The sequence below is a fragment of the Panthera leo genome, chromosome F3, assembly GCF_018350215.1.
Source record: "Panthera leo isolate Ple1 chromosome F3, P.leo_Ple1_pat1.1, whole genome shotgun sequence".
In the NCBI taxonomy this organism is placed as follows: Eukaryota; Metazoa; Chordata; class Mammalia; order Carnivora; family Felidae; genus Panthera; species Panthera leo.
The window spans coordinates 5,968,613-5,981,594 of NC_056696.1; the positions used below are offsets into that span (position 1 = coordinate 5,968,613).

A 12,982-nucleotide genomic window follows, 5' to 3' on the forward strand; every position below is an offset into this window, starting at 1 on the left:
CTACTGTGTGCAGTAGTCCTGGGAAACAGGACAGCAGTTATTCTCACATTTTAATGCTCTTGCTAATCTCCCGGAAATTTAGTTAAAATAGAGGTTCTGTCTCAGCAGGAATGGGAGAAGGTCACAGATTCTGCATTTCTAATAATGCCCCATGATGCCAGTGCTGGTCCACTGACCATTCTCTAAAAAGCAAGGATGTGGACCATCCCAGAAGCAGGATGCTCTATGCTGTATAAATCAGTTAGCCTTCGTGTTTCCTGGAACAGGAGTTATGGAAAATGCAAATTCCTTGCTGAATTAAATAAGAATACTTAATCACCAAGCCAGCAACCGATTATCACAATTCCACACTCCAAAGGTTATTGGAATGGCAGGTGAATAGACAATTGTTTGGATGAGAGCAAGTCGTTTCACAAATAGACTTGCATAAGAGCCCCTGGTCCCCCGCTCTCCCCCACTCCTAACCACAGGAGACCTTCTCGTCTCAAGTGCACCTTTATCTCAGCTGAACGTACTGTGCTTGCTGACCTCGAGTCTCGCCCACACAGAAGAGAGCTTTGGCAAGCGGATGACAAAATCCAGCGTGCTTCATCATGAACCACAGTAAGATCAATTAGAGAACCCTGGGGTTCTCTGGAGGAAGCACTGATGGTTCTGTGAGGTTTGCTCTAAAATAATGTCCCATGGGAAATGGTGCAGGAAACTGAGGCTTCTCTGATGTGGATGTAAGCGATTCTCCGACAGAGATGAGATCATGACTGATTTGAGTAGGACAGAAAATAGACCTAAGTGTTTCTGCCTCTCCCTTCCCTGGGAAGTGAGCCTGAAGAGCTGAGAAGAGGTGATGGTGAAAGCTGGGAACTGGATTATTAAAAGGGAAAGCGGAGAAAAATGCTGGTAATAGGGAAAGAGGTTAATTCTTTTTATCTGTTTGTGCGATTCAGATGTAAGGTTTGACTTGGCAAAAAGTTCACACAAATTTGGTTTGGACAAACTGTCAATTCAAGTTTTGGACACCAATGCCAATTCAACTTTGGATTTCATAAAGAACATGTCAGTCATCAGGCTAATAGCACCACCAGTAATTACCGTGTAGTTCACCATTTGTTTTAAAATGCAAAGAGTAAGACAGGTCAAATGCAAATATACTTGCCCTTTAACAGCAATGTATTTACGAGGATTACAGCCAACAGCTATTTGGAACACCTAAAATGAAACAATTTAAGTGGTGAGATCAGAGGTTCTGGTTCTCATGAGCTAAAAGCAATTACATTTTCGATTTGAAATAATAACCTTTTAAATGTACGGTTTATCATACTGTTCTGTGCTGTTTAACTCCTTCTTTCTGATCACATTTTTTTTTCTCTCTCTTTGCTTCCGGTTGCCCAGACCATTGCCCAAAGGTTAGTACTCTGCTTTTTTGACATCAGTATCTCAACAGAACTGACCCAATCTCATCTTTTACGAGCACCTCTGCAAACATGATCATCAACTCTACTTCCAGCTTGCACCTGGCTCAGCTGGTAGGTTTCTATAATATGTATAGCTATTAATTTGACTTCTTTTTAACCAGAGACCTGGTTCTTCCCTGACCAGGATGCCTATTTCAATTTCAACCTGGCTCCCGGATGCCTTACTCGTTGCTGTCTACCCTGCCACCCCATCCTAGGCTTCCTAGGGGCAATCTAGACACTTGCTTTCTGTCTTAAACATGTCCTGTATGTTGCATATTTCCACAAGGCAAATCTGAAAAAACCTCTAATACTCCTTACCCCACAGTAGGACTTGGGGATCAGAGGATGGGGTTAGAGAATAATGTCCAGATAAGCTTGATGGATTTAAAGAGTTGTGCATGTGAAACCAAGGCCCTTCAGTCTTCATTTGAAAGGCATGCTCTACAGCAGGAGTTCATGGATTTTATTGCCTGAACCACCTGATCTCGGTCACAGGACCTGATTTGTTCTCTCAGCAACTCTACCTATAGTCCTTGCTGTCCTTCATCATCAAAGCTTTGTTTTCCAGTCAAATGTGTTCAGAAGCATGGGCCTGCCCTTTATCTTTACTAACCTATCCATTTGTCACACGTGGTTGACTACCCTGCCGCCCCATCCTAGGCTTCCTAGGGGTGAGTCTTTCAGTCAGGACCCACCATCACTCGGTGTCTTAGTCATAGCATCCCTTCTCTTCCGGGGCCCAGTTGACAAAAATCAACAACCATGCTTGGGGTTAAAAATCTGAGTTGACCCGCATGTGGAACGTGAACAGGAACGTTGGTACAGAGTATGGGATGCACGAGAAAGGCTGTTTTCTAGGGCACCCATGCACCCACTGCTGTGGGGCTGACAGTGTTCTCAGGACTGGATACCTAATTAGAGGTATTCTGACATGTAACCCAAATGAAAACAATGAGCACACTGGTTTTCTTTATTTAATATTATTTTCCAATTTTAGTATATGTGCTGCCAAAGCAAACACTTCACATTATTCTCTCAGGTGCAGAGACAGGGTAGGACTGCTCTTAATGTAGCTCAGAAGTGGACACAGCACATTCCTTCTAACCGGGCAGAACAACTGAACTGAGACAGGAATTCTGAAGGCCGTCAACACAGAAACGTTGGTAGATAATGCATTACATAGAGTGTAGTCATCTCTCCCTGGGGAAATTGATCCTGGGAGGAATCACTAAAGCTTTCTGGGGAATGGCTCACTAGGGTGGCTTCTTGCAGCCAATACAAGCCACCTACAGTGGGGCACAGAGGGTGGCTAGATTTGAACTGTCCGTGTCTTGGGGCATGCCGAGGAGGAAAGAGAAGAAACAAACTGGTAATATTAGATGGCTACTCTGCGACAGGCACCGTTCTGGACACTTTACACAAATGGATCACATTTAATACTCTCAACAGAGTGGATAAATACTGTAAGACCAATTTCCCTTTGGCAAACGAGGCGGCGGCAAATCACTGGTTAGTAGCTTGCCCCAGCCGGCAGCTGGCAAGGCTTGGATCTGAACTCAGGTGAGATTAACCTGTTTTTGTAATGCCTGGGCTGGGCAGCACCCAGTGGTTGGGATCCCTGACAAACCTAGTGAGTAGATAGGAAAAAGGGGTAGAGGAAAGCAGGGTGCTTCTGGAAGGCATCTTGTACGGGACAAGCAGCTGGAGGTGGAGAACAGACCTAGGCTGGGGAAGAAAGAGCTGGCTAGGTTGTGGTTTCTTGCTTCCTGCGAAGATGAAGCTGGGAAGGTGGTGGGGTAGGCCGGCCGGGGAGTGGTTGGTGTGCACCTGCAGGAAGTTGCCCGGGGAAGCCGTGTGTCTGTCAGCCGCACTCAAGCTTGGATCACATCTGCCTCTGTTCAGGGCTCCTTCCAGATTCATGCAAGCTCACTCTGCTGGGAACAGGCTCCTTGTGCTGGGGTCCTGATGGATGGGGGCTGTTATTTCATGTACCTTTGAATTCTTCTTGTAGGGATTCCTCACTGTGTTATGCCTGGTATACAGTAGGTACTCAATATATGTTTCTCTTTTTTTTTAATTTAATTTTTTAAAAATTTACATCCAAGTTAGCATATAGTGCAACAATGATTTCAGGAGTAGATTCCTTAGTGCCCCTTACCCATTTAGCCCATCCCCCCTCCCACAACCCCTCCAGCAACCCTCAGTTTGTTCTCCATATTTATAAGTCTCTTCTGTTTTGTCCGCCTCCCTGTTTTTATATTATTTTTGTTTCCCTTCCCTTACGTTCATCTGTTTCGTCTCTTAAAGTCCTCATATGAGTGAAGTCATAGGATTTTTGTCTTTCTCTGACTGACTAATTTCACTTAGCATAATACCCTCCAGTTCCAGCCACGTAGTTGCAAATGGCAAGATTTCATTCTTTTTGATTGCCGAGTAATACTCCATTGTATATATATATACCACATCTTCTTTATCCATTCATGTATCAATGGACATTTTAGCTCTTTCCATACTTCGGCTATTGTTGATAGTGCTGCTATAAACATGGGGGTGCATGTGTCCCTTCGAAACAGCACACCTGTATCCCTTGGATAAATGCCTAGTAGTGCAATTACTGGATTGTAGCGTAGTTCTATTTTTAGTCTTTTGAGGAACCTCCATACTGTTTTCCAGAGTGGCTGCACCAGCTTGCGTTCCCATCAATATATGTTTCTTGATTGTTAATTAGGCTGGGAGGGAATAAAGAGAGGAGGCATCCCTTGGAGTAGAACCGACTCAGAAGAGGTGGGGTGGTGTTGAAGAATTGGTGTTCAGTTTCTTAGTGCTTCTGGTTACCTGAACATGCTGTTGCTATTTCATGGTGCTGTACTTTGGTATATGCGTCTTCCTGGGGTTCCCTTTGCATCCAGCCTGCTCAACTTCTACTGATTCTTCAAAGTCCTTTTGGGACACTCAGAATGGCCCACTCTTCTGGGCTATTTGATGACCATGTATCTCACATTCCCTCATGCTGGCTTTTGTTTATGCCTAGGGAAGAGTCTGTCTTTTGGTCTTTGTGACAGCGGTGGTGGTTACGTGGTTACACACACATACTGAGACAGAGAAACACAGTCGGTATCCGATACATTTTTTCGAATGAAACAATGGTTCACTTTTTTTGAATAAAGAAATAAATGCAGGGTCAATGTGGACATGACTGGCAGTTTCCTCTGACAAACACACCCAGCTTCTGTTGTTCTCATTAATTTCACTTTTTCCTTTATACAGTTTTATTTGTCTCCATAAACTAATAATTTTACACTTTTATAGGTATTTATATGTCTCACTTTTGACGGCAAACCCACGGAAGGCAGAACTGTGATCCATTCCCAGAGTTTTGTTCCCTGATCTCTTCCCTACGGAGAAATGTTACAAATGTGGGAGGGGAGTGGAGTTGCATAGAGGTATTGTATGGATTATACAGCTCACCACCATTATTACCATTATTGAGGTAAAGCTTTTGATCTGCCCATGTCACTTACCTTCTGGGATATCGGACACAGTCTTGCTGAGTCACTAGGCCTCATGTGGAGAAGCAGAAGACCCGTGTTCTGGTGTCTAGGAGAAACAGCACGTGCAGGTGATTATAGAATCACAGGGGAGGCGGGCACAATCCCACCTTTCTGGAGAGCCTATGAAAAATCCCATGTACACAATGTGACTGAGCCCTGTGAGGAATTCTAGAGGCCTAGAAGGGGGTAGTGATAGCAACTGCTCTCTGCTTCTGCTAAGGCAGCTGTGCACCGTGGTCACTCTGGAAAGCCCCTTGCACCTCATGGTGGGCTGGCATAGGGTTGGCCCAATGGGAGAGAGAAATGAGAGCTATCAACATTTCAACTCCCTGTTTTATTAACACCCCCAGTCCCTAGAGGAGAGGCTGTGCTGCTGACATCTTGCCCTGCTTCTGATGGTATCAGAAGGCTACAGCTGCTCCATTTGTTCTTCCTCTACCCTCTACAGATCTTTTCCTCCTATTGATAACACTTTGGGAACAATAAAGAGTAAGGTATGAAATCAGTTTCCTGAACCACATTATGCCACATAGTATGATCTGACTGGAAGCAAAAATGAGATCAAATTTCTAGGTGATGAAGTGCACAAGAGTTATTTTGTGCTCAGAGAAACTGGGGAGGGCCAAAAATCACAGAGTTTTTTGGAAGTTTTATTAATATTCTATCCCGTTGGTGCTCAGGTGTTTCCTTTTTGAAACAGCTGGGGAAAAAGAAATTAACCACATGCAAAGGTTCTTTTTCTTCCAATACTCATCACATTTTCATATTTATTTATTTATTTATCAAATATTGGGTATAAAATGTAAATAAATAAGTTAGGATACAAATAGCACATTTTTATATTTTTTAAATCATTGTGCCATATTTCGTCAATTCTAAGATATATGTTTTTTTCTCATTTAATACCTTTGAAATCAGGAAGCAGCTTATAATTTTAACTATGTCACTTATGGTTTGTTTTCCAATGTGATGGAAACGTTGATTTGATAAATACAGTAGTATACTGTAGATCTGTGAAGAACACTATAACAAATACTGCATCTATAATTTTCTAAGTTTTTTTTTTTTTTTTTTTTGAGAGAGAAAGAATGTGTGGTGGGAGGGACAGAGAGAATCCCAAGCAGGTTCTATGCTGTCAGTGCAGAGGCTGACAAAGGGGCTCGATCTCATGAACCATGAGATCATGACCTGAGCCAGAATCAAAAGTTGGATGCTTAACTAATTGAGTCACACAGGCACCCCTGCATTTATAATTTTCCATATAATTTTTCTTATAGGTAGATTTTTTTTTTTTTTTCCTGCCATGGCTGATTTCAAAGCATTAGGTATTTTTTCTCGAGTCTTCGACTGACCTCAAGTATCCCGGACAGTTTGATTTGTATTCTACAGCAACAGAGTTCTGAGTAAATATCCAGAAAATCAAAAATACCCCAAGAAACACACAACATTAGAAGAATCAATAGAAAAGTTGGTAGGTGAGGGGGCGAGGGATGAACTGAGCCTCCCTGAGTACTGTCTTTAAAGTAGACTTTTCTCCCTCCCCTTCCTGGTCTCTCTCTACCACTTCGTGCTGTTTTCTTTCCTTAATACCATTTAAAACTATTTGAAATCGTCTTGTTCATTTATTTGATGATTTGTTCTTTGTCTTTTCCCACAAGAGATATGTCCCACGACACCAGTACCTCCTTTCTTGTTCACCATGTATTTTGAACACCTAGAAAGTGCTTGGCATAGAGTAGGTACTCATACTCACTTGGAGTAGCAGTGCTATTTTTCCAGAGAATATATTGAGTCAAGAATTAGTGATGACCATAGAAATGCCTTAAGACTCAATTCCGGAGTAGTTGCTTCCTCCAGGAATTATCGTGCTCAGGTCCTACCTATTCCAAGAAGAGTCAACGATGGTGTTTTCTCTGATTCTACTCAAAGACTTTCTGATATTAGAGTTCTAGTCTGCCCAAGGATAGTATGTAAAGACTTTGGGATGGGAATGAATTATAAAACACACTTGAAAATTATTGAATTAAGAAATAGCTTGTTTTTTTGCATTTTCAGTTGGATGAATGAAAACCTTGATAGGTTTCATTTTGTTACATTTTTATACAGAATGGTAATTTCACATCTCTCCAAACATTTAAAGGAATTTGAAATCTGGATATTTAAAGTGATATGAGGCCATTTAAGTAAAAGAACACCTGGAAATCAATACCCTTGATAGCACATTTCATACTGAGTAGGTTCTTTTAAAAGTCATACTTACTGCAATTTGAAGTAATCATCTACTGCCTCATAATTTACATTTTGAAAAAATGTTACTGTCTGGAAAAGAAAATGAGAGTTTATTTAAAACAGGAAAACTGGGAATGGGGGGGACAATGAATACTTTCAAGACAGATTTGAAACTTTCTTTATGTAAGAAAAAATATAATTAGCATTTTTCCAATTTATTTTCTTTTCTAACTCAGAAACTCCAATTATGTACATATTAGACTTCCTTTGTTACCTTTTTCTTATTTTCTCTTTGAATTGCATTTTACCACAGTCCCTTTATTTCGATTGCTTCTCTCTCCCTCTTCATTTACTTTTGTCATTGCAATATTCCTATTTTCATTTTTAATTTTTCATTTCATTCCTGATGTGTGACCAGCCTTCTCCTGTTCTAATAACCTCGTCTCTGGACCTTTTTATTTCTTCTTTGAGGTTTTTAGAATAATTACAGACATAATGTTGTCTGTAATTTTTGAGACTCTGAGGAGTCATTTGCCTGAAACTCTTTTCTTGTTTTTGAGTAATTAAAAAAAAATCTATTTGCCTTGTGTATATGTCCTTGCTATTTTCTTCCACGTGGGGCACGTTTCATCTCAATGTTCAGCATTCCAGAAGGTTTCTATCTTTTCAGGATAAATCCAGTTATGGAACATGTATGATATTAGAGGAAAAAAATTATAGGTTGTATTTTTTTATTTAATTAAAAAAATTTTTTTAACATTTATTTTTGAGAGAGAGAGAGAAAGAGAGAGAGCATGTGAACAGGGAAGGGGCAGAGAGAGGGGAGACAAAGAATCCAAAGCAGGCTCCGGGCTCTGAGCTGTCAGCACAGAGCCCAATGTGGGTCTCAGACTCACAAACCGTGAGATGATAACCTGAGCCAAGTCAGACACGCAACCGACCGAGCCTCCCAGGCTCCCCATAAGCTGCATATTTTTAAAACATGGTAACTATAATCACCATATCCCAAAATTACTTTTTTGGTGGTACTTCTTTGTTTTGTATATATTTATACATATCTTCAGAGATATCAATTTGACTCTGGCTAATCTGGTATGATTAGAACAGAGATGTTGTACCTCTAATATAACCTTTGCAAAAAATCTTAACTTCTGAGACAAAGTTTATTTATCCACATCTTGGATGGTAAGTGGTATTAAACGAAATATGCAATCTCTCGTGATAAAGTTGAAGGCTGTGGAGGTCATCACACTAAAAATAAATCTAGTTCAGGTTCGAGGAAAGGAGCTAGTTGTCAAATTTACACTTGTATTCTATTGTACACCATACTCTTCTTCATATGTAATGATAAAACTAGCATAATTAGGCTTGAAAATTTTAATATTATCTTTTGTGAAATGTAAGCAGATTCTCCAAAGGTTGCTTATCAATTGTCACTTAAGTGGTGCTCAAACTTGGGTCTGTAACTCAACCAGCATATATGTAAATTATTTTGGATCATAATCACTGAAAATATTTACCCAGTGGAACTATTTTAAAAATATATATTTTGTGAATGTGATCATCTGTTTAAAAACCATTTCATTATAAATAATTAGGAAATGATTTGGATACTTTCATTTCTGCTAGTGGTAGATAGGTTATACAGACAAATTTTTGCTCTTTTTAAAAAATTTTTTTTAACATTTATTTCTTATTGAGAGACAGAGAGACACCGAGTGTGAGCAGGGGAGGGGCAGAGAAAGGGGGAGACACAGACTCTGAAGCAGGCTCCAGGCTCTGAGCTGTCAGTACAGAGCCCATCGTGGAGCTCGAACTCACAAATCGCAAGATCATGACCTGAGCCTAAGTCAGACACTTAACTGACTGAGCCACCCAGGCACCCCGACAAATTTTTGCTCTTAAAAACACACATATCACAAAACCTACAAACATCAGCCTTTTGTGAAGTCACCTTTAAAAGCATCCAATAACTGACAAGAGAGTAGAGAACTATTAGCCCAAAGACTTAGGGAAATTAGGAATCTAGAGAATAAAGCAGAACACCAGAGGCCATAATCTATTTCTCCCCTAAAGGCATTTGTCAACATAGTCAGGAGACAGAGAATTCAAGATAGAGAATCAAATTGGATATCCTCTCTACATTAACCTGTGTTATCAGAAGATTGTATTTTCGGAGTAAGAGTAAGTCAAGATTAAATTTGGGCCCTCCTTAACCTTCTAGTGACTTCAGTTACTATGTGATCAGAAAAAGCAAGAAAAGGAAAAAAATTTGTCCTAACAATTGGTAGCCTACCTATGGGTAGGTTCTTGTATGGGTGGAATTGTTTGTCCAGAAGACTCAGGATTTAAAGAAGTTTCAAGGGAGTGGTACCCCTAGATAGCAGCAAACACAGATCATCTTAAGATCAAGGCATATTCTTACTCGACCTCAGGGAATTCTTACAGATAGTTTTACAAGTGTGACAGCACATAGTCAAGAATAACCAAGTGCACAAGGAAATAAGGTGTGCATGAGAATAAACAAACCAGAATAAACAATGATGAGGGAGAAGAAATAGATGAAATAACACATGCTCAGACTGCAGATATGGAAGTAATAGGTGCAGATTATAAAACAGGTGTGTTTACTAGTCGTGTGGGAATAAATGACAAGTTGAAAATATCTGTTGTGTAAAAGAAACCATAAATGTGTCAGTGTTTTTTTAAAGGAACAAATAAAACTTCTAGAGATGGAAAATACAAGATTCAAAATAAACACACAGTGTATAATTTTGGCATCAGATCAGGCATGACAAGAAGAAGGAGTGAAGTGGAAGACAGATCAGAAGAAATTATGACGATGTATCGCAGAGAGATAAAAAGATGGACAATAAAGAAGAAAGACTCATGGGGAATAGATGGAGGGTTAGCTTTTGTTTCATCAGTGTTTCAGGAGAAAAGACAGGGACAGAGGCAAAGATGACATTTGACAAGACACCTGATGAAGACAGTGATCCACAGATTCAAGAGGCCCAAGAAGTCCCAAGCAGGATAAACGTAAACATCTACACACGTCAGAGTGAAAGTATAGAATGCAAAAAATAAAATCATAATTCATCAAATCTAGGATGCCACAGGGTATAAGACTCATCCTGATGTCATAGATGGTAAAAAAAAGTGCCTTAGGCATAAAGAAACTCATTGATAGTAATAACATAATATTAGGAGACTTCAACACCCCACTCACAGCAATGGACAGATCATCTAATCAAAAAATCAACAAGGAAACAATGGCTTTGAATGACACACTGGACCAGATGGACTTAGATATATTCAGAACATTTCATCCTAAAGCAGCAGAATATACATTCTTCTCCAGTGCACATGGAATGTTCTCCAGAATAGACCACATACTGGGACAGCCCTCAGCAAGTACAAAAAGATCGAGATGATACTGTGCATATTTCAAACCACAATGCTATGAAACTTGAAATCAACCACAAGAAAAAATTTGGAAAGGTAACAAGTACTTGGAGACTGAAGAACATCCTACTAAAGAATGAATGGGCTAACCAACCAGTCAAAGAGGAAAATAAAAAGTATATGGAAGCCAATTAAAATGATAACACCACAACCTAAAACCTCTGGGACGCAGCAAAGGCGGTCACAAGAGGAAGCATACAGCAATCCAAGCCTTTCTGAAGAAGGAAGAAAGATCTCAGATACATAACCTAACCTTATGCCTTAAGGAGCTGGAAAAAGAACAGCAAATAAAACCCAAGACCAGCAGAAGACAGGAAATAATAAAGATTAGAGTAGAAATTAATGCTATCGAAACCAAAAAAACAGTAGAACAGGTCAATGAAACTAGAAGCTGGTTCTTTGAAAGAATTAAAAAAATTGATAAGCCACTAGCCAGTTTGATCAAAAAGAAAAAGTAAAGGACCCAAATAAATAAAATCAAGAATGAAAGAAGAGAGATCACACCAAAACAGCAGAAATACAAACAATAATAAGAGAATATTATGAGCAATTATATGCCAATAAAATGGACACTCTGGAAGAAATGGAAAACTTCCTAGAAACATACACACTACCAAAACTGAAACAGGAAGAAATAGAAAATTAGAACAGACCCATAACCAGTAAGGAAATCAAATTAGTAATCAAAAATCCCCCAAAAAACAAGAGTGCAGGGCCAGATGGCTTTCCAGGGGAATTCTACCAAACATTTAAGGAAGAGCTAACACCTATTCTCTTGAAGCTGTTCCAAAAAATTGAAATGGAAGGAAAACTTCCACACTCATTCTATGAAGCCAGCATTACCTTGATTCCAAAACCAGACAGAGACCCCACTAAAAAAGAGAACTATGGACCAATTTCCCTGATGAACATGGATGCAAAAATCCTCAACAAGATATTAGCCAACCGGCTCCAACAATACACTTAAAAAATTATTCACCACGACTAAGTGGGATTTATACCTGGGATGCAGAGCTGGTTCAATATCTGCAAAACAATGAACATGATTCATCACATCAATAAAAAAAGCACAAGAACCATAAGATCCTCTCAATGGATGCAGAGAAAGCATTTGACAAAATACAGCATCCTTTCTTGATAAAAACCCTCAAGAAGGTAGGGATAGAAGGATCATACCTCGAGATCATAAAACCCATATATGAATGACCCAACGCTAATATCATCCTCAATGGGGAAAAACTGAGAGCTTTCCCCCTAAGGTCAGGAGTAAGACAGGGATGTCCACTCTCGCCACTGTTATTCAACATAGTATTGGAAGTCTTAGCCTCTGCAATCAGACAACACAAAGAAATAAAAGGCATCAAAATTGGTCAGGAGGAGTTCAAACTTTCACTCTTTGCAGATGACATGATACTCTATATGGAAATCTTTAGGGTTTCCTAAGATTCCACCAAGCAACTGCTAGAACTGATTCATGAATTCAGCAAAGTTGTAGGATATAACATCAACGCACAGAAATTGGTTGCATTCCTATACACCAACAATGAAACAATAGAAAGAGAAATCAAAGAATTGATCCCATTTATGGTTGCACCAAAACCCATAAAATACCTAGGAATAAGTCTAACCAAAGAGGTGAAAAATCCGTACATTGAAAACTATAGAAAGCTTATGAAAGAAATTGAAGAAGACACACAAAAAAATGGAAAAAGATTCCATGTTCCTGGATAGGAAGAACAAATATTGTTAAAATGTCGATACTACCCAAAGCAATCTACATATTCAATGCAATCCTTATCAAAGTAATACAAGCATTCTTCACAGAGCTAGAACAAATAATCCTACAATTTGTATGGAACCAGAAAAGACCCCGAATAGCCAAAGCAATCTTGAAAAAGAAAACCAAAACAGGAGGCATCACAATCCCGGACTTCAAGCTATACTACAAAGCTGTAATCATCAAGACAGTATGGTACTGGCACAAGAAGAGACACTCAGATCAATGGAACAGAATAGAGAACCCAGAAATGGACCCACAAACATATGGCCAACTAATCTTTGACATAGCAGGAAAGAGTATCCAATGGGATAAAGAGTCTCTTCAGCAACTGGTGCTGGGAAAATTGGACAGTGACATGCAGAAGAATGAACCTGGACCACTTTCTTACACCAGACACAAAAATAAACTCAAAGTGGATGAAAGACCTCAATGTAAGACAGGAAGCCATCAAAATCCTCGAGGACAAAGCAGGCAAAAACCTCTTTGATCTTGGCCACAGCAGC

The 12,982-nt window shown here is 39.7% G+C and overlaps 1 protein-coding gene across 4 annotated transcripts in view; it reads right to left on the reverse strand.

Moving 5' to 3' along the window:
• Positions 1-12,982, reverse strand: part of CATSPERE (catsper channel auxiliary subunit epsilon) — a 196,523-nt gene that overhangs the window by 36,567 nt on the left and 146,974 nt on the right. For all 4 annotated transcript variants that reach the window (XR_006199154.1, XM_042926453.1, XM_042926454.1 and 1 more), the window contains 3 exons: positions 7,266-7,324; positions 4,976-5,051; positions 1,154-1,206 (listed from right to left, as the gene is read on the reverse strand). Coding sequence is in view for 3 of the 4 variants with exons in the window: in XM_042926453.1 (XP_042782387.1) it covers positions 1,154-1,206; positions 4,976-5,051; positions 7,266-7,324 (188 nt within the window). In the remaining variant the exon portion in view is untranslated. The remainder of the gene's footprint in view (positions 1-1,153; positions 1,207-4,975; positions 5,052-7,265; positions 7,325-12,982) is intronic.